Source organism: Hibiscus syriacus, unplaced genomic scaffold, assembly GCF_006381635.1.
Source record: "Hibiscus syriacus cultivar Baekdansim isolate YM2019G1 unplaced genomic scaffold, ASM638163v2 tig00110890_pilon, whole genome shotgun sequence".
NCBI lineage: Eukaryota > Viridiplantae > Streptophyta > Magnoliopsida > Malvales > Malvaceae > Hibiscus > Hibiscus syriacus.
The window spans coordinates 10,213,433-10,232,336 of record NW_024062900.1 but is presented as its reverse complement, the minus strand read 5'-3'; the positions used below and the strand labels follow the sequence as shown (position 1 = coordinate 10,232,336).

The 18,904-nt window shown below is 36.8% G+C and overlaps 2 protein-coding genes across 2 annotated transcripts; both read right to left on the bottom strand.

Moving 5' to 3' along the window:
* Positions 1–423: 423 nt before the first annotated feature.
* On the bottom strand, positions 424–1,038 carry LOC120144707 (protein MAINTENANCE OF MERISTEMS-like). Its single transcript, XM_039158711.1, has one exon. The coding sequence runs from the start codon at positions 1,036–1,038 to the stop codon at positions 424–426; it is 615 nt and encodes a 204-aa protein (XP_039014642.1).
* Positions 1,039–2,624: 1,586 nt separating this feature from the next.
* On the bottom strand, positions 2,625–18,445 carry LOC120144473 (probable serine/threonine-protein kinase fhkB). The gene is made up of 3 exons (XM_039158512.1): positions 17,962–18,445; positions 3,476–3,749; positions 2,625–3,092 (listed from the first exon to the last, which is right to left on the bottom strand). The coding sequence occupies exons 1-3, from the start codon at positions 18,289–18,291 to the stop codon at positions 2,755–2,757; spliced, it is 942 nt and encodes a 313-aa protein (XP_039014443.1). The 5' UTR covers positions 18,292–18,445; the 3' UTR covers positions 2,625–2,754.
* Positions 18,446–18,904: the final 459 nt, after the last annotated feature.

Sequence of the window (18,904 nt, the reverse complement as noted above, 5' to 3'; positions counted from 1 at the left end):
AAATGACTGATGCGACGGGAAACTATTGTATCACTCTATGAGCAGCATGCCACCCAACAATCACATAACGCAATAACGACGTCACAACACACCATAAGTGGGACCTCTCAAAAAATCCCCTTGGCAATTACTGGTTGATCTCCTCGTCAACATACGGAAGCCAAGAGAACTGTAAATATTAAATATCAAAATTAGTATATATAAAGTTAAAAAGATTCAAAAAATAAAAAAATACAAAAATTGTATGTCCTACTGCATATTGACTGGCGATGTCGATCCTCATCTATATATCTTACGCAGTGGCGCCCCCAACTTCGTCTCAGATATTTTATGATGTCATCTAAAATTTTTAAAAATAAAAAAATATTATAAATAAATAAAAATAATTAAATTTATGAAATTAAAAAAATTCATAAAAAATAATTACCTTGCAGCTAGAGGAAACTCAATAGGGGTTGTTGTAAGTGGCGACATAAACGGGAATCGATACCAAACCCACCACTGTAACAGTATCAGACAGTCGACGACATCGACTTTTCGACCCAACTGGATAATTACAGCCTTGCAAAGCTCTCGGTATAGAAAAGCTAAAATCGCTAAGCCCCAATTGGTATTACGGCACACAGTGAAGTCTTCCAAATATCGCAAATATTGAGTTTGCACCAAATTACCGGATTTATCTAGTAGTAATACCGCTCCGATCAGTTGGAGAAAATATGCTTGAGACATGAAAATAATCTCTTCCTCGGTAGACTCGTCCGTCACATGGAATTTTGATTCCAACCATATTATCCGTACCCGAAAGCCGTTGATGACGTCGGATGGTGGCCATTTTCCAAAAACTTGGTAGACCAATGATGTGGGGTCGTTCATGTTATGATTCACTAGGGCTCCATTCACAGGAACATCGAGTTGGTAAGCGACGTCTTCCAAAGTAATTGTCACTTCACCACTAGGGAAGTGGAACGTGTGCGTCTCGGGCCGCCAACGTTCGGCCACAGCCTCAATCAACGTCGGGTACAGCTTGAAGCCACGCATAAATATGAACAGAAATAGACCAGATTGCTATAGATATACCACAGTCCGCTGATGCGGCTCTCCGAATGTCATCCCGTACTTACAAATATTCCATTCATCATTCGGACAACGTACGATTGGCAAAACATGGACGTTATCCAGGCGCAACATATATTATCGGGTTGCCATTTTTTGAGATTTTGACAGAATGTATGTTTTTTGTATTTTTTTAGATTCAGGGTTTGGTGAGAAACCAAAATCCCAAACCCCTATTTATAGCCTTATATCCAACGACTATAAACGACTAATTGGGAAAAATACCCTTCCTAACTTGTCTCCTCGAGGTGACGAGTTCCAATTGACCTTTGGTCGTGATCGTTACCCATATAATCGGGGTGACGAGTTCCACGTAATTTTTTATTTATTCTTTTCATTTCATTTTATTTTTGTAATTTTAAAAAATATTTTTAAACGGACTCGTCACGCCGAGGTGACGAGTCATTTTAATGATAATAAAATAATTACCCACGTGGGGCCCACTTCACGAGAATAATTTAAAAATAATATCTCAGGAACTCGTCACATCATTGCTTATTAACCTGCTTGGAGTATAGGGCCAAAAAATCGCATCTTTTTGTAAGTACACCGTTTAAGTCTTTATTTTAATTTTCTTCTAATCTGTGATGAATCTTTTACTTATAACTGAACGCTCATACCTCTCATGCCTCTTTGAAGCAATGGCAGAAAAAATTCCTTCGGATCACCTTTTATGCATGTCTCATATGCAGTCTTTGTGACATAATCACGTTTCAGTAGTGAATACACACAATTACTCCCTTGAAGATTTAATAGATCCAACCCTAGTAAAAGCCCACGTTTCAGTACAAACATTGTCGATGTTATTTATTCGTGGTTTTCTTGTAGGATAATCTTTTAATGAGCCTTCATTCTCCTAGAGGTCACCATATTATTGAAATTCTATTTCTTAAACATATCATTAAAGAAATTTTATAAAATAATTATTAGTACACTTGAATTCATTACTAAAATAAACAATCAATAATTACATATAATCTGTATTATTATTCTATAAAAATAAAATAATTTAATACTTCTATCATACATCATTTTGTAACGGCAATTTTCTATTTTCTCCTCCATTGTGGTTGAATTTAAATAAATACAGTTATTTTCAAGATAAAACCCTATAAACCATAGAACCATGTCTTCTTAACAGTGTGTAAGATCACAACAATCACACTTAATTTGACTTCTCAAAATCAAATGGCATATTTAAAGGTACTAATCCTCTCACAATCCAAATAAGTGGTAAAAAATTGTTAGTAAAATGCCCCCTCGTTCTCCTTATATTAGTTATTTAGCTAACCTAAAGTTTGACAGCATCATTGATCAAACTCGAGCTCCAGTCTACGTTCAGCATATCATGTCGCATCCAAACAATCTACGTAGGCATATTTAATACACAAAAGTTCTGTTCAACTGTTGTCTAATGAAGAACTTTGCAAACAAAACTGCCATAACAATTTGTTCCATGATAAATGACCAACAATAAGATCCCAAATGCGATAAAAGATAAAACTTTCACCAAGTCAACTCAAGTACAACTAAACGGTCCAAGGTTTTCAAAGAAAGCAAGGTCATCTGTTTATTTCAATTTTCATATGAACAACGAGAAATGCATGTTCATATATATGTATGCCAAACAAAAATGGGGCTTTACCGTACTGGCTGTTGGTTGTACCGGCTCTTCTCTTTCTTCTTCGCACTTCTTGCAGCAGCCTCTTGTGCAGCAGCTTTTGCGGCAGCATCCATCTCTTTGCTAGATTTTTTCTTCTTCATAGATGTCACCTTCTTTAGCCGCTCCTTCACATCAACAGCAGCTGCATTCTCCCCAGTCTGCTCATTCCAAGCAGCAGCATCAGGCCCATTGGTGGCATCTGTACTACTGGGCTGATCCTGAATTTCTTTTCCCTCCTTTGATTTATCTTTCTTTTTCTTCTTCTTGGTACTTTTAGACTCTCCGGGAGGATTTTCTTTCTTTTCTTGTGGTACATCTGTAGGTATAAGAGAAAAAGAGCCAGATTAGAAGAAACTTGTTCCACAATACATGTTTAGGAAAAGGAACTTTTTTGGACTAAAATGTCATAGTCTCTAGGGTACAGTGCTTCTCTTTAGCTAAGCAGCAACATTATTAACCTTAAAAGGTTGTATGCACGCGTTTAAGAGAGAATTTCATATATTCAAAGTTCAACTCACAAACAACTTCAAGGTCCTTATGCATACATCCCATTAAATTCAATTATTAAATATTGTTCATCAAAATAACGATCGTCTAAGAATTCATTCTGCTGCTTTCTAACCTATACTATAGGATTGATTAACTAACCAACTTTCCGCCAAAACTGTTGCAAAGTAATATAGGAAGTGAAAAAAGCACCAAGTTGGTTAAAATTACCATGTGACTCATCCTGGCTGTAGCTCTCCCTCTGTGTAGCTCCAAAATCTGCAAGAAGAGCATCCAACTCTGCAAGTTCCTTCCTCTTCCTCTCTTTCTTTGAAAGTTGTCTTTCTGCCTCTTTGGGTGGTGCAGGAATTTCAAGATCCCTTTTTAGCATAGGCTCTGGATGTACTTGAATCTCTGGTTCTTCATCATGATCTTCATTCATATCATCATCACCTTCATCTAAAATATCTTCTTCACTCTCACTATCCTGTAATCACATATATTGAGAGTTTGTCAAGAAGGCAACTAATTTTTACCATTCATTCTCTATAATTGTTTCCATCCAATCATAGAAGATAAATCATTTACACTGAAGGGACTCATTCTTTTGGCAGAAATAGACTGCAGTCCTATAAGGACCCAGTAAGAAAGTGCAAGGTAAGTGTCATAACCGTCTTTCGCGCGGAAGGAAAAATATTGATACTGACGATTTTTTTTCTTTGAAAATCATTTTGAAAGGTGAGGAGTCGCCACCAATCATTTGAGGTGCGATTGGAACACCGTAAAAATTAGATGATTTTTAATAAAACATTTAGTTTTTATTAAAATACCGAGTTTTGAGGTCTGCGAAAATCTAGAAATCAGGTTCGGGAGTCGGTTACGCATGGGGAAGGATTAACACCCCCACAAGCGCCCAAAAATTAGTACTTAGTTGATTACCCTATATTTAAAATCGTAAATTTTGAGTTCGATCTTTATTTAATTTAAAAATCATTAAGGATGTAGAGTTCGAAAATGATATTCGTTTATTGAGACCGATAGCTTTCTCCCCCGAGCGTAAATGCGGGAGATCGTCTATTGTGCCTAATAACCGAATATTACCTCATTTTTAGAAAACATGATGTGGTTCTGAAAAGGATGTCGACTTATTCAATGAATTATCAGTATTCACCCCCTAAACACGATCGCGGGAGATATACTATTAACTCCTTAATAAGTGAACATTGCCTTAAGTTTTAAAAACAATGCAATCAAGCAAAATTTTATTTAATCTTAATTATACTAAAAATAAATGTTTTTTTCTAACCTACGTTGTCAAATTATGAAAATTAAAGAATAGGAGCTCAAATTTAAAATGTAAATTCTAATATTAATACTTAATGCTATATATTAAAATGGATTGAATATTCATGTATTAGAAATTTTCTTTTTATAATTTTAAAACGATCAAATATTACACTTAATCAATTTATTTCGATTCGAGTCAAGTAATGCTAATGAGGATATCATACATCTCGTACAAAAATGATGACATGTTATTTAGAGGTAATTCATTCACATGTCCGTATACTTTTCAAGATAAATTACATGTATATGCATGATAAATATCCATACTTACACACCAACAAAATCTAATCAAAATCAATAAATTAATAACCTTCACATGCTAATTTTCTATTGATATATGTAAGTATATGTTATCATGAAAAATAATAAATAAAAGGAATCTACACAATAAAGCATCACTATAAATAAAAAATAGGTTTAATATATTTATAATGGAAAACACGGCAATTTAATATATCATACACATTATATTAAAATATGAATGCAAGTATAATATTTTATATTGATTTCTTTAGCCTACCGAAACCTTGTCAGACTCAAAATCAAGCCATCAAGCACTTAACTACCGAAAACGAGAGAAGTATCACTATGCAAGTATAATATATAAACTTATATTTACCAATAACATGTCAAACTATAAATTTTAAAAATATATATATTTAAAATTTAAAATAATGACTAAATTTAAATAAATGTGAGATTAAACAAAATGCCTTGCAGGAAGTCTTGAATCAGACTTTCATATCGAAAGATGTGCCAGTAGAAAAGATAGATCGACTAGTTGCAAATATTCAGGTGGATAACTTCATCTCTTTCTCTGATGACGAGATCTCGTCTGGAATAATGGGCAACCCCAAAGCCCTACACATTACCATCATGTGTAAAGGACATGTGTTATCATGAGTACTGATCGACAACGGATCTGCCCTGAATGTGATGCCATTAATAACCTTGAAGAAACTTCCGGTCGACAGTACACAATGAGAAATTGCCAAAGCATTGTTTGAGCTTTCGACGGAACAAAGAAGGAGGTACTGGGAAAGATCGATATTCCTCTAACCATAGGTCCATCAACCTATGAGGTCGAATTCCTTGAAATGGATATAATACCCTCTTATAACTGCTTGTTAGGAAGGCCTTGGATCCACCAGGCAAGAGCCGTGCCATCCACTCTGCATCAGAAACTCAAATTTGTAATTGAGGGGAGACTGGTATGCCTTAATGCCGAAGAAGATATCATTGCTTCCATATCTACTACCGCCCCATATGTCGAAGTAGATGAAGATGCGGTTAAGTGCTCTTTCAGAGCCCTGAAATTCATTAATGCTACCTTTGTTGCTGAAGGAAAGAAAATTCCAAAGCCAAGGCTGTCCAACTGTACCAAAATGGAATTGAAAATGACTCTGGGAAGAGGAGCCAAGGTTGGGAGAGGGCTCGGAAGTCGCTTACAAGGAAATATTAGTCCAATTTTTCCCAATATTAAGCGAGATCGTTTTGGTATGGGATATCGTCCGACCTTAAAAGAAAAGTTGAAAAATGTTCAAAAGAGCTAGGAAATGAGAAAAGCCAGGTTAGCTGGGGAGGATATTAAGTGGGAGCCCATGATTTTCTCACCATTGTGTAACACCTTCATATCCGGGGGGGCACATGTTTTAGGGGGCCCGATCATCTAAAGAGCCTGTTATTGAAAATGCCCTGAGAGATTTGGGTATAAATGTGATATCGGAGGAAGGAATCGAAGATGGAATGGCTATGAGCATTTACCTCGCACCACCAGGCTTTGGGCAAAACAATTGGACTGCAGAAGAATTACATGTAGTTTACAAAACTGTCTCAGAGTAATGCACAAAAACTTTCCCTATTGTCTAAACCCCGGGACAATAAGTGATCTTCTATAAGGGGTTAATCTATATGTTTTTTATTTTAATAAATGATGCATTCATGTTAATTCATGAAATGGAAAACATCATCCCTTGCATTTTTTCTCGTTATTTATTTATTATACATTATTATTTCATTCTATTTTGATATGGGATAGATCATCTTGTATTTGTATATGTATATATATCCTCTCGTTCATTATTCTTTCAGGACCTCCAGTATCAATAGTATGAATGCTGATGACTCTGACCCGAAGATAGATTTTGAGCTGCCCATATGTCAAGGGGAAATTGGAGGTTATGATAGTGATGAGGGAAGCAACTTACCTTCTGAACTACTGAAAATGGTAGAGAGAGAAGATAAACAAATTCTGCCTCATGAAGAGCCCATTGAGATATTGAATCTAGGATCAGAGGAAGATAAAAAAGAGATAAAAATTGGCACCATCATATCTGTTGAGGGACGACAAAGTCTGATTGAGCTACTTCGAGAATATAGAAATGTGTTTGCTTGGTCGTATGAGGACATGCCAGGTTTAGATATTGAGTTAGTGGTACATAAGTTTCCAATAAAGCCCGAATGTAAACCGGTACAACAAAAGCTCAGAAGGATGCGACCTGAAATGCTACTTAAAATTAAAGAAGAAGTAAAGAAGCAATTTGATGCTGGGTTCCTGAAAGTAGCCAAGTATCCAAAATGGGTAGAAAACGTTGTTCCAGTTCCAAAGAAAGATGGGAAAGTTCATATGTGCGTCGACTACAGAGATCTTAATCGGGCCAGTCCGAAAGATAATTTCCCTCTGCCACACATAGACACTCTAGTGGACAATACGGCTGGAAAACTTTCTATTTTCGTTTATGGATGGGTTTTCATGTTACAATCAAATAAAGATGCATCTAGATGATATGGAAAAAACTACATTTGTCACTATGTGGGGCACGTTCTGTTACAAGGTGATGCCGTTTGGGCTAAAGAATACAGGAGCAACTTATCAAAGGGCTATGGTAACACTATTCCATGACATGATGCATAAGGAAATAGAGGTCTATGTCGATGATATGATTGTTAAAGCTAAAACGGAGGAAGAACACATCGAGAATAAGAGTCAGACTCAACCAAAGAATATCCAACCAGGATTGTCGATTGAGATGAATTACTGTTGATTTTTCGTGTCCAAATCAGTCTGAAGTACAAGGTCGTTAACAAAAGCAAATTCTCGTTTGAAAAGAAAATACTCTCAAAATAACTGCATCATTGCACACATTTTAGGCATAAACAGGATCATGACATAAAATGCATAATAATGGGTGCTTGCAGGTTCTCTTAAAAGAAATGACAGAGATGTAAAGACCCAACATAGAAATAACCAATTCGAACTTCCATGATTGGTCGGGGCAAGAAAAGCTTCCGCAAGAGAAATCTCTTCCAAAGATTATTATCCCGAGACTTTCAGGTATGATGTTTTTGAATCCTCAAACACATACTAACAAAGGTTAATGTTTAATTTTCAGGTTCGACCCTGATTCAATGGATCAACTTTCCCAGATCTGATATTCCCTCAGAGAAAGCGGAATAGATCCATCTCTTTCAAGATTTGATATTCCCTGAGTGATAGCGGAACAAGTCTACGCTGATTCAATGAATCAACTTTCCCAGATCTGATATTCCCTCAGAGAAAGCGGAACAGATCCCACTCTTTCAAGATTTGATATTCCCTGAGTGACAGCGGACAAGTCTACCTTGATTCAATAAATCAACTTTCCCATATCTGATATTCCCTCAGAGGAAGCGGAACAGATCCCTCTCTTTCAAGATTTGATATTCCCTGAATGACAGCGGAACAAGTCTACCTTGATTCAATGAATCAACTTTCCCATATCTGATATTCCCTCAGAGGAAGCGGAACATATCCCTCTCTTTCAAGATTTGATATTCCCTTAGTGACAGTGGAACAAGTCACCCTGATTCAATGGATCAACTTTCCTAGATCTGATATTCCCTCAGAAGAAGTGGAACATATCAAATCTCTTTCAAGATTTGATATTCCATAAGTGATAATGGAACAAGTCTACCCTGATTCAATCTTCCCTGAAGAACAGTGGAGTGGATCAACATCCCCAGATCTGATAATCCCTGAATGACAGCAAAACAGATCCTTTATCATATTTTAAATTATGAAGTTGACTGGACGAAAAATTGATTGTCTTTTCATCTTTGCCCTATTCTTGTTAACATAAGAATGGACAAAGAGGGGCAGCTTTCGACACTCAATTTTTCATCCCGTTGTTATTATTATTATTATTATTATTTATTAATATTAATATTTCTTTTGTAGGCCATGCAAGCAGCCAATCATCATTTTCTTACATGAGATATTCATACACAGGATTGGTGAAAAAAAATCGTCGGTATCAGTCTTTTTCCCTCCAGGCGAAAGACAGTTATGACAGTAAGATTGATGCTAAAGATGGAGAGAGTTAGAGAGAGAGAGTTTTCGAAATGCAATGGAGGAGATACTTGGTCTATGTTCGTAGATAATCTTAGCAGGTGCGTCGCAGTTTTGTAGGCCATGCAGCCAATCATCATTTTCTTACATGAGATATTCATAGATTGTGGTGAAAAAAATCGTCGGTATCAGTCTTTTTCCCTCCAGGCGAAAGACAGTTATGACAGTAAGATTGATGCTAAAGATGGAGAGAGTTAGAGAGAGAGAGTTTTCGAAATGCAATGGAGGAGATACTTGGTCTATGTTCGTAGATAATCTTAGCAGGAGAGTGCGTCGCAGTGTTTTATGGGATCGTTTTAGTCATTATGGAAAAGTCATTAGGGTGTTCATTCCATTTATCAATAACAGACTGAAATATAAGGTTAGTACGTTTGTGTTTGTCCATCTCGCAAGCAAGGAGGATCTGTGCAATGCAGTAGAAAAGATGAACAACATCATGATCGATAGAAGGGGGATTTCTGTTAAAAGAGCGAAATATGAGAAATTTTCTGGGGAGAGGAGGCAGAATGAAGGCAGGGTTGAAGGTTCATATAGCGTTGAAAAAGGAGGGGTTAAGCCAGGAAGATTGTCTTCTCCAACAGAAGGGGTAAGGAAGATGGAGATGTTGAATAGGTTTCATGATGGAAGGACATATAAAGATACGTTTGTTGGGGTGAGTAAAGATCCAGTGGGTGTTCAAGAGGGTAGACATAGGAATAAGGAGATGGAAAATCCTTTGGAAGTCTTTATTCCGGTTGAGGAAAGGGTCTTGTTGAAAACATCCCTTATAGGTATCTGTAAAGCAATTTTTGAAGTAGAGTTTTTGCAGAAAGCTTTAAGGAATGACGGTATCAATGAAAAGGTGGTAAAGTGGGGTTTTTCAAAGAATGCTTGTTTGGTAGTTTTCCAATCGATGGAGGAGAGAAGGATGGCGATGGAAGAAAAATGGGAAGCTCTGTCCTTCTGGTTTGAAAGATTTGAACCTGTTTTGGATGAGGGAGGTATTCCCCTAGCTTATTGTGCGATCTCCACGGTAGGAGTTCTATTAAATTGCTGGTCGGTTCTTTTCTTTACTAGTTTAACATCTAGATGGGGTAAGCTTATGAAGATTCAAGATGAAACTGCTCAAAGAGTGGACTACAGAGTGGCGCAGATGCTTCTCAGGGTGGTCAGTCCATTTGATATTCCTAAACATATTATCATCAATACGTATGGGAGGAAGTTCTTTATTAAAATTAAGGTTGAATGTGCTGAAGAATATTTTCCTGAGCTATCAGAAATGGTTGAATATGATGTTCCAGAGGATCCATGGGAGAAAAGCTCCTCGGACTGGAGCAAAGAGGATGTTCAGCTGCAGCAAGAAGGGCACGTGGTTTTTCAGGAGGTGTCAGATACCCAAAATAGGGTAGAGGAATGGGTTCAAGGATCCCAATATGGAAAATACACAGAAATCGAGGGGGTTTGAATTTTTGCTTAAATTCAAATAAAACTGTTTCGGTTGACTTGTGCAAGGGTGTGAAAGCTACAGGAGTTGTCTCCTTTCAGCATGAAAATTCAGAAGATTTTAATGAAATGAGAGAAGATAGGAAGAGTTTGGGGGATGTTTCTGTTGGGCATGATAAAGTTGACTAGAACAATGGGCTTCAAAAAGGCCTGGTAAGACAAGTGTTCGGTGGGCTGGATCAAGAGGATGGTAGAATAAACAGTGTGGGTCATATTCCCACAGCAGATAATATTGAGGAGTAGTCTCGGGCTACTCTTCAGTGTGAGCCTGTTTCGATGTCTCAGTAAAGAATTTCTGGAAAGAGAGAGGCTGGAAGTAAAGTGCGAAGAAGCTCATGTAATCGTGTTTATTCGAGGTCTAGGAGGGGGAGCCAAGAGCTGTGTAGATATAAGTTCAGATTTCATATATTCAAGGGAGCCTGCTGGAGGGACCGAGGCACTTGAGTGCTGGAATGTAAGTAAATCGTTGGGGGTCGAATTTAGAGGGGAAAAACAAAATTTTATAGAAAAACAGTTCCATTGGTTAAGGAGAGAGAAGGAAATGGGAGTAATTAAGGGGTATTGGGATGCAAGGTTATACATTAAGATATATATGTCAAACTGGAAAATATTGTCTTGGAATATTCGTGGTCTAGGTAAGAGGGTTAAAGCTAGAGCGGTAAGGAGGTGTGTTGAAGAGAAGAAACCTACAATCTTTTTTTATCCAAGAATCGAAATTGGAGTTGGTGAGTCCTTCATTATTGAGAAAAATGGGAGGGAAATTTCTGATTGGCTCGGTAGTATCTTCAGCAGAAGGTTCTGCTGGAGGCTTAATTACTTTGTGGAATGAAAAAGAATGTGATGTTAAGGAAGAGGTCATTTACAGCAGATTCTTAGCAATAAGAGGAATTATTGAAGGTTTCTCTAGGTCTTGTTGGTTTATAAATGTGTATGGGCCAAGTGTAGATTCTGAAAAAGAGCTGTTTTTTGGGGAGTTGCTTTCTTTTTTGGAAAATGCAGACTGTTCAGTGTGCATTAAAGGGGATTTTAACGCTATTCTGTCATGAGAAGAGAAGGCTGGTGGTGAAGTTAATTTGGTTACAATGAATGTTTTTAGACACTTTGTGAGCAGTGCTAATTTGGTTGATTTGCCTTTGGCTAGAGGAAGATTTACATGGTGCAATAACAGGGATATCCCAACTTTTGTGAGATTGGATCGATTTCTTGTGGATCAGAATTTTTTGTCAATCTTTCCATTGATAACCCAAAGTCTTCAACCAAGGTTTATTTCGGATCATAATTTAGTTTTGTTGGAAAATAGGGGTTGGAAATGGGGTCCTAAACCTTTCAAGATGTTCAACTATGTCATGGAGGAAGATGGTTTTGGTAAGATGATGGAGGCTGAATTATTTAAGTTGTGTAAAGTTGAGAAGAAAACTCCAATTCCCAGTGTGCTAAAAGGGGTGGAGAAAGCTGTGAAGAGATGGTCTAATAAGGGTTACCTAGAACTTTCTGGAAAAACTAGTAGTTTGGAAAAAGAAATTCAGAAGTTAGAGATTGATTTGCAGTAAGGCTTACCTGCGGTCTATATGAAGCAATTAGTAGAGGTAAAAAACAATTGTGGGATCTTTATAAAATTGAAGAGTCGTTTTGGTTACAAAAATCGAGAGTGAAATGGAGTTTGGAAGGGGAAAATAACACTAGATTTTTTCATCAATGTACTTATGGCAGAGGTAGAAGGAATTGTATAAAGTTCCTCAAAGTGGGGAATGAAGTCACCTCAGACCCTAGTAGAATTAAAACAACAATGGTGGATTTTTATAAGGAACCGTTTACTCAAAAAAATACACTGGAGGCCGAAGAGTTGGACTTGGAATTTCTAAAACTTTCGCGTGAGAAAAGTATGGTTCTTGAAAAGCCATTTTCTGAAGAGGAAATATGGGAAGTAATTGCCAATTCGGACAACAACAAAGCGTCTGGACTTGATGAGTTAAATTTAGGGTTTTTTAAGAAATGCTGGCCTTGTTTGAAACAAATTATGCTAATGTTTTTTAAGAATTTTTATGAGGGGAAGGAATGGGATGAGGAGATTAATCACTCTTACATTTCTCTTATTCCAAAGAAGAAGAATCCAGAGAGATTAGAAGATTTCAGGCCAATTAGCCTTGTTAGAGGGTTTTATAAAATTCTATCAAAGGTTTTAGCAAGAAGGTTGAGCCTATGCATTAATGAAGTTATAAGTCCGTCTTAATTTGCTTTTATCCCGGGGAGACGCATTATGGATTGCTCTTTTATTGCAAATAAATGTATTGACTTTTGGAGGAAGAAAGGATTGAAGGGGGTGGTCTTTAAGGTAGATTTTAAGAGAGCTTTTGATTCGATGGATTGGGAGATTTTGATCAAAATAATGAGTAAAATGGAGTTTGGAGTTAAATGGTGTTCTTGGATATATAAATGAGTGTCAACTGCTTCCATTTCGGTCCTAGTAAACGGGAATGCAACGGAGAAAATTCAACCTTCAAGAGGACTAAGGCAGGGATGTTCGTTATCTCCGATGTTGTTTAATTTGGAATGGGAGTTGTTACATTTGTTGTTGGCAAAAGCAGTGGACAAGGGGCTGTTTTCAGGTTTCGAACTAGGTTCCCATAATCGCTCATTCATGCTATCACATTTACAATTCGCGGATGACCTTATAATTTTCAGCAATGCAACAATTCGTGATTTGTTGAATGTTAGAAGGGTTTTGTTGATTTTTGAATTATTGGTGGGGTTGAAATTAAACTTAACAAAGAGCAAAATTTATGGAGTTAATGTGTTGGAGGAGGTTCTAGATACTTAGGCAAAGGAAATTGGATGTTCTAAGGGTTCTTTTCCTTCAGAGTACCTAGGGTTACCGTTGGAGGCCAAGAGGAACTCTTTTGCTTTATGGGAGCCTGTTGTGCAGAAATTCTACAGTGCATTAGCTGGATGGAAGGGTTGTTTTGGTGAAATACGTTTTGTGCTCTCTCCTCATATATTTCTTATCTATTTTTCGGATACCAATCAATGTTTCCAACAAGTTAAACTCGATTATGGCAGATTTTCTAAGGGGAAGCTCGACAGAAACAAAAAGAATATTCATTGGTTGAATTGGAAGTTGGTGTGTAAGCCAAAAAAATTGGGAGGTTTAGGGATTCTGAATTTGGTGCTTTTGAACAGTGCTTTATTGGGGAAATGGGTTTGGAAATTTGCATCGGAGAAGAAATCATGGTGGAAGGTAGTGATGTGTAGTGTGAATAACTTGGATCTGAACTCTATGACGATTGGGAACAATTGCTCCGCTAGAGCTTTTTGGATATGGAGAGGTGTGGTAAATAATTTCTTTTCATATGATGATTTTGGGGATTGCATAAGGAAATATATGTATTTAAGAGCTGGAAATGGGGAATCAGTGGAGTTTTGGAAGGATATTTGGCTGGGTATGGTTCTTCTGAAGTAATGGTTTCCGAGACTTTTTGCTTTATCGAATAACAAAAGGGGTAAGGTGGCAAAATTCAGGATGAACAGTAACTCCGGTTGGGTTTGGGATATACAAATGAGAATGAATTTGGTGGATTGGGAGGTTGAACAATTGTTGTGGCTTATTTCCTTGTTGAACAACAAAACTCTTTCATTATTAGAGGAAGATTGTTGGATATGGCTTGGTAATGGGGAGGGTTGTTTTTCAGCTAAATCATGCATCACAAAATTCTATGATCAGGAGGGCAATGATGGAGAAGAGGGTATTTGGGATAGGCACATTTGGGCAGGGGTTGCACCTCCTCGTGTAGAAGCGTTCGTTTGGCAAGTTACACATCAAAGAGTAACAGTGAAGGAGGAGCTGTTGAAGAGAGGTGTCACTGGGATTGATCATCTTTCTTGTCCAATGTGTGGGAAGTGCGATGAGTCAATTTCACATCTGTTTTTGCATTGTGGGGTGGTTTGGTTTATGTGGTCTAGATTTTTGAGGGACTGGAACGTTTCTTTTGTGGTTCCTAAGAAGTTGATTGACTTTTTAATTTTGTGGGATGATTTAGTTCCTAGCTCAACTATTTGGAAATTCATTCCAAGGGCGATGCTGTGTTCGGTTTGGAAATGCAGAAACAAGATTATTTTCCAGAATAAGGTGGATTTTGCAGTGCTGTTTTTTCTTGTTAGATTCAGAATTGCTACTTGGTTCGGGGTGAGATTTAAGGATGTTAAAGTTCCTTTCGATTCTCTAGTTAGGGATCTAAAACTGGCATATTCGAATGGAAGACAGAAAAAAGGGTGTTCTCCTCCTACAAAATGGGTACCTCTTTCAGAAGGTTTCCTTAAACTTAATGTTGATGGGGCAATGACTAAGGGATGGGACAAAGGTGGAATAGGTGGTTTGATTAGGGATGACAGGGGTTTGTTACTTGGTTCATTTTCTGAAAAATTGTAGGTGGTCCACCTATTCTTGCTGAGTTAATGGCGATCAACAGAGGTTTGACTCTCATTGAAGAAGTAGGCTCTTCTCCAAGACAGATGATTATCTTGGAATCAGACTCCACCACAGCTCTGAAGTGGATTAAAAATCCAGATCTTTGTACCTCTTTATTTCAGACCTTGGTTAGGTGTAACTACCAATGTGGAAGGAAATGGCATAATTTCAAGACATATTTTGAGAGCTGCTAATTGGGAAGTGGATGAGTTAGCAAAAGCTGGTATTGGTTGATCAAGTGGTATTGTGCTGAGGTTCTTTAGTTGTTGTGCTTACTGAGTTTCTAGGTTTATGGATTTACTGCTGCAGTTTGTTTTATGTTTTTAAGTCTTATGGCAAGCAGTATATGACTAGGAATTAGCTGTATGTTATGATTTAGAGTAATAAAATTCAGAGGTTCTCTTTTCCTCCTTCCTATGTCCTTCATGTTTCTGATATAGCATGTAGGATATGAATGGGGTTTTTAATGAGGCCTATCTTTTATCAAAAAAAAAAGAAAGTGCAAGGATATATTACATAGGCCATTCACTTTTCTATAAGAAAAGTTAGAACAAGAGAATTAGATTGCAAGAAGCCACTTAGAACTAGAGAAAACTAAAATATAATCAGAGTATCTGGAACAGTGTTTTAAAAGGCGCGAGGCACCCTAAGGCGATTAGCTACCCGAGAGCCTCAATTTTTAAGGCGCTTTGAGGCGAGGGATTCACGTACGCGAGACGCTTAATTTTACAAAACATTTGTAAATATTTTATAAACATACCTTAAACACAAAACAACTTAATAATTAACTTAATAAGCAAAAACATCAAGTAGTATATGTCATATTGTATCTCAAAAAGACAAATAAAAAACATCATCAATAATCAAAATGCCTAAAACTCATCTTCATCATCATCGTCATCAACATCAATCCCAAGCACCTACTCCTCCCCATCATCTTTGAAAAGTCCAATATCTTGTTCTATCTCTTCATCGTCTTTATCAATCAAATTTAGTCCAATAGAGGGCCTTCTATGAGTGGAGGTTTGGGTAACACCCTTTCCTTTATCTCTTGAGTTTGAACTTCAAATTGATTAAAAGAATCATTATTATGAATTTAAAATTTTAAAAAATAAAGTTCATGTAAATTAAATAAATCAACTTGAATTTGATTTTGGGTATCTAAGCAAACATAAAGTTTAAATGCTAAAAATGCACATTTGAGAAAAAAACTCAAAACTAAGGTTGATGACATAGCAAGAAGTGATAGGTTGTAAAGAGAGAGGAGATAGGATATTTCATTCACCCCACAGGAAATATAAAAGGATAAGCATATCCATACTTCAGAAGTGAAAATAGATAGCAGCATTCTCCAATCCCTTGCTTCAAAATCACCCTTACCAACCAACCCTCTTCTTCTGAAACCCTCGTCTTCGCCAACATGTAATTACCTACCTTTTCCTCATCGCCGCCGACGGTTGCCCAAAGTTTATTGTACCAACAGCAGCGCCGATAAGGATGAACTCAAAGGCTGCAGCTGAAGCAGCTCCGAAGAAATGGGAGGAAATGAGCATGACAGAGAAGGCTTTAGAGTTTTACGTTGGAGAGAAGGGTTTGTTGTTCTGGCACAACAAGTTTGCATATGCTTCGATTTTCATCGTAATCGGGGCTTGGATAGTTTTCTGGTTTGTTGGACATGCTCTCAATCTTTACCAACTTGATTCTCCTCTTGCTCCCACCTCCATGTTCAACGGTTCTTTACCAACTCGTCGCCGCCTTGGTGGTCGAAGGCTTTCTTCTAAACGCCTCGCCTTGCGCCTCAGGCGCGCTTTTTAAAACACTGATCTGGAAAGGCTAAATATAAATCTTAACATTCCAAAACTGAACTGCAAGAATAACAATACACCAATGTTCAACCAGTTATTTCCCCCTTCTCATTGTTTGGATTACTAAAGAGCATCTTCCTATCAGTTCAATTGAGAAAGAAAAACAACGATGAATTTAAATCCACCCTACAAGATACATGCAGGAGCAAGAAAATGGATCATAATCTTGTGGAAAAAGATCACCAAAACAAAAACGTCTAGATTCTAGATTATACAAGCTTACAACAGTGTGCGTGACCCTCAACAGCTGGAAACCCTATAGTACTAATAATGGATTTTAAACTGAACTCAAATAAATATAAAGGCAAAGTGAAACCAAGAAACACCACCATTGATCTCTATGATATCATTATGACAAGGATAACAAAACAATTCATCCATAGAGAACCAATATACATATAAGTTTCTTAGGTTCTTTTACCATTTTTTTCAGAGCATGGTTCCTTGATTAATAGCAATGATGGTAGTAACTTTCATAGTGCAGCAATCAGGATAATTAAAATTCAAAGTGTAAAATTTATCCACATCAACATGAAGTTGCACACTACTGCAGGCGACAAAAGCTATGAATAGAATATATAACAAATTTTAATTAGAACCTTCTCGAAAGCTAAGAACTTGGCCTCTTTAGTATTTAACCAGTTCCTTGGAAGTGTATGGAGTTCCCATAAATATAAATGGCAGGATATCACCATCTAGAGACTCATGCTACAACCTTTTCAAAAAAATTCTACCAAAAACATTTTTCTATCAACATGAATGAGGCATAATATAGGCATTCTCAAGTGTCAATGCTAACACTACAAATACTAAATAATGAAGAATTTAGACCCAAATAATTCTAAACTTGCACTCAAAATTGAGATCAGGTAGAAAACGGTATATCCAATCTAGGGTTTGTAGGAAAACCCAAATCAGTATCTCCACCTCAAACCAAATCCCATAAAAACTATGCGTAAGTTTCATCTAGCCAACCACTTCCTTGTAAAACTTCCATGGCATAATTTCTAATCACATAATCATGCACAATCATTTGAATAATAACAAAAAAAATCCAACCCTAACTTCAAAAAATATACATATTTTTAAAACAAATTACACCAATGAATTTAGAAGAAAAAAGACAAATGATCGTTTAACCAGTAAGTCTATTCACCTCTACGCTAGCTGTTTTTTCTTCATGATTTTGAGAAGGTTCAGAGGTCCCCCAGACGGACTGAGGCAGAGCGGTCATGGCATAAAAATCATCATCGTCTTCGTCGTCGACATCCGCCCAAGACTTGACTGTGAGAGGTGCCGGAGTCCAAAAGACCTGCGACTCTGGTTCTTGTTGAGACTTCTGTTGCTGAGACTTGGAAGAAGATTTTCTAGAACGTCGGTCCTTGTCAGATTTCTTCTTCTTTCTGAGAGTTTCGAGAGCCGCAAACACGTTTGTGCTAGTTATCACCACAGATCCTTCGTCCCACCTGCTTCCTCCTCCCACCATTTGTCTCCCCTTTCTCCCCAAAATAAAAATTTCAAAAGAAAATTTTGAATAGACAAAGATAAGAGATTAGATTTAAAATTCTATGATGAGATGAAATTACTGTTTAGAATTCGTTGAAACTTTAAGGCAATTGAAGATCAGAGGAATATGCTTGTTACCCGATAAAACCAAAGAAGCTATAAGAGAGAATTAGGGTTTTAAATTATGCGTATTTGTTGCAGAGGCGGAAAATGGGACTTCTGATATATATCGGAGGAAAGAAGATAACGATAAATGGCTAAGCAAGACGACGTCGTTTTCTTTAGATTTATGATTAAAAACTCAATTAATTATTATATGAGCTATGCTATGAATGAACGCCCATGTACTTTCCTCTTTCTCTCTATTTGTACGAGTGTTTAATCGGTCTCTTCGGTTAACGGACCGAATCAAATTTTTTAAATTTTATTACTTAAATTACTTTTTCGTTTTAACTATTAGTTAAATTGAAATATTTTTAAAAATAATTAATCGTCGAACGGAACAAAGTTTAGTTAATTGATCGATTAACTGAATTAATTAAAATTTTAAATAATATATATTATATATTTAATATTTAATATTTTTGATTAAT